Below are 2,393 nucleotides of genomic sequence, written 5' to 3' on the forward strand. Positions count from 1 at the left end.
TGCTCTCCAGCTGCGTGCTTTGGAGCCATCCAGTATTGCTTTGACAATTGCTTTGCTTCTTACAGTAAAGGATTTCAACCAACTGTGATTAAAAGAAACCAAAGATCTGCAATGACCTGCAATGGCCTTCAGTTCAGTGGGCTGCTGTATGTAACATCTTTCTTTGTTTCTTCTCAAGGATGGGGGCGAGCAGCAGCTGCCACGTACCTTGTTGGCTTTGTGATCCTGGTCATCTGCTTTGCCCTCGCAGTCATCGCCTTCTCCATCGAGATACTGCGCTTCAACTTTGTGCGAGGAATCGGAGGCTTGCTCTTCGTTGTTGGTAAGGCTGGGCACACAGACAGGGTTGTCTCAGGTGTAAAACAGGCCTCAGCAGAAAAACACGCTAGATGGAGCCTCCCTTACGAAAGAGCTGCCTGGGTCTGGTTTATGACTCATTTTCATGGGGAATGAGGGAAGGCTGATTTACACTCTGAGGGGATGATGGTTAGGGAAGCTCCAGTGGCCTTTGTCAGGTAGCACTTTCCCAAAAGCAGTGCACGGGGACACTGAACACCTTTGTCCCTGGGTGTCACATGCTAAGACTTAGGAGCTGAGAGCCCCGGGTGCTTCCTGCTTTCCCAAGGGGAGGAGGAGCGACAGGGCTGTGGTACAAATGGAGGTAACCGGCTCCTCAGGGATCCCAGTGGCTGTGGGACAGGGCTGGTCCTGGCATGCAGGTGAGTGCCTTGGCAACCTGGCGGTGTCAGCATATTTGCTGCAGCCAGGTAGGCGTGGGGATCTGCCTTGGCCAGGAGTCACGTACCTCTGTAAGAATGCAGATTTGACTGTAGGACGACAGGTAATCCTTACAGATCTTAAAAGGACATACAGTTATCTCCAGGCACTTTTTTCTTTTTTTTTTTTTTTTGGAGATGAGATGTCATTCGTTGTCATTTACTCTTTCTTTCTCTCTCTAGCTGCATTCCAGATCATAGGCTTGGTCATCTACCCAGTGAAATTCACAGAAGAAATTCCACTGACAGGAGATAACATGTTCAGCTGGGCCTATGGCTTTGGCTGGGCCAGCACTGTTGTTGTAATAGGTTGTGCTTTCTTCTTCTGCTGCCTCCCCAACTGGGAAGATGAAGTCCTGGGAAACATCAAGCCTACCTATTACTACTCCTCCCCCGAGAGAGCACCATACTTAAATTGAAAGATTAAATCCAACTACAATCAACTCCCAAAACAACAGAGAAGCACCTCTGCTTGTAAATTTGGTGTGACTATAGGAGTCTGAAAAAAAACGCCTTATTTTTTCAGAGTATTCTCTAGTAACCCTGGCCATAAATTTGTAAAAACATTGGCATTTGTAAGCAAATAGCCTTTAGCTAAAGTATTATTTATGTATTCTGAAGTCGATTCTGTTTGGCCTTACACTCCCAACTAATTGAGTCATCCTTATTTTATTCAAACATTTGCTTATGAATAAAGATGTAGAAGTGTAGAAAGGAAGAGGAGAGATCTTAAACAACCCATTAGAGGGACCTGCAAGTTACTTTGTTTTCACTTCTGGCATGTCATTCGTTGTCATTTACTCTTTCTTTCTCTCTCTAGCTGCATTCCAGATCATAGGCTTGGTCATCTACCCAGTGAAATTCACAGAAGAAATTCCACTGACAGGAGATAACATGTTCAGCTGGGCCTATGGCTTTGGCTGGGCCAGCACTGTTGTTGTAATAGGTTGTGCTTTCTTCTTCTGCTGCCTCCCCAACTGGGAAGATGAAGTCCTGGGAAACATCAAGCCTACCTATTACTACTCCTCCCCCGAGAGAGCACCATACTTAAATTGAAAGATTAAATCCAACTACAATCAACTCCCAAAACAACAGAGAAGCACCTCTGCTTGTAAATTTGGTGTGACTATAGGAGTCTGAAAAAAAACGCCTTATTTTTTCAGAGTATTCTCTAGTAACCCTGGCCATAAATTTGTAAAAACATTGGCATTTGTAAGCAAATAGCCTTTAGCTAAAGTATTATTTATGTATTCTGAAGTCGATTCTGTTTGGCCTTACACTCCCAACTAATTGAGTCATCCTTATTTTATTCAAACATTTGCTTATGAATAAAGATGTAGAAGTGTAGAAAGGAAGAGGAGAGATCTTAAACAACCCATTAGAGGGACCTGCAAGTTACTTTGTTTTCACTTCTGGCAAAATTGCCTTAAATGGAACTAGAGCAAAAACAGCCTTCCACAGAATGCTTTTTCTTCCACCAGTCAGTCCCAAGGAAGGAATTTCCCTGAGACTATCGCAGACACCTGCTGCCTCTTCTCATTCCTGTTACTGGACTATTATTCACTATTTGCTATTTGAATTTAGGAGGAAAATAAAATTACAATTTATTTTCCACCA

At 43.8% G+C, this 2,393-nt stretch overlaps 1 protein-coding gene across 1 annotated transcript in view; it reads left to right on the top strand.

The window, feature by feature from the left end:
• LOC104392362 (p53 apoptosis effector related to PMP-22-like) overlaps nucleotides 1-1,360 on the top strand; it is a 1,492-nt gene extending 132 nt beyond the window's left edge. The window contains exons 2-3 of the mRNA XM_010001755.1: nucleotides 179-322; nucleotides 960-1,360. Of these exons, the coding sequence (XP_010000057.1) occupies nucleotides 179-322; nucleotides 960-1,195 (380 nt within the window). The 3' untranslated portion in view covers nucleotides 1,196-1,360. The remainder of the gene's footprint in view (nucleotides 1-178; nucleotides 323-959) is intronic.
• Nucleotides 1,361-2,393: the final 1,033 nt, after the last annotated feature.

This window comes from Chaetura pelagica, unplaced genomic scaffold, assembly GCF_000747805.2.
Source record: "Chaetura pelagica isolate M959 unplaced genomic scaffold, ChaPel_1.0 scaffold307, whole genome shotgun sequence".
NCBI lineage: Eukaryota > Metazoa > Chordata > Aves > Apodiformes > Apodidae > Chaetura > Chaetura pelagica.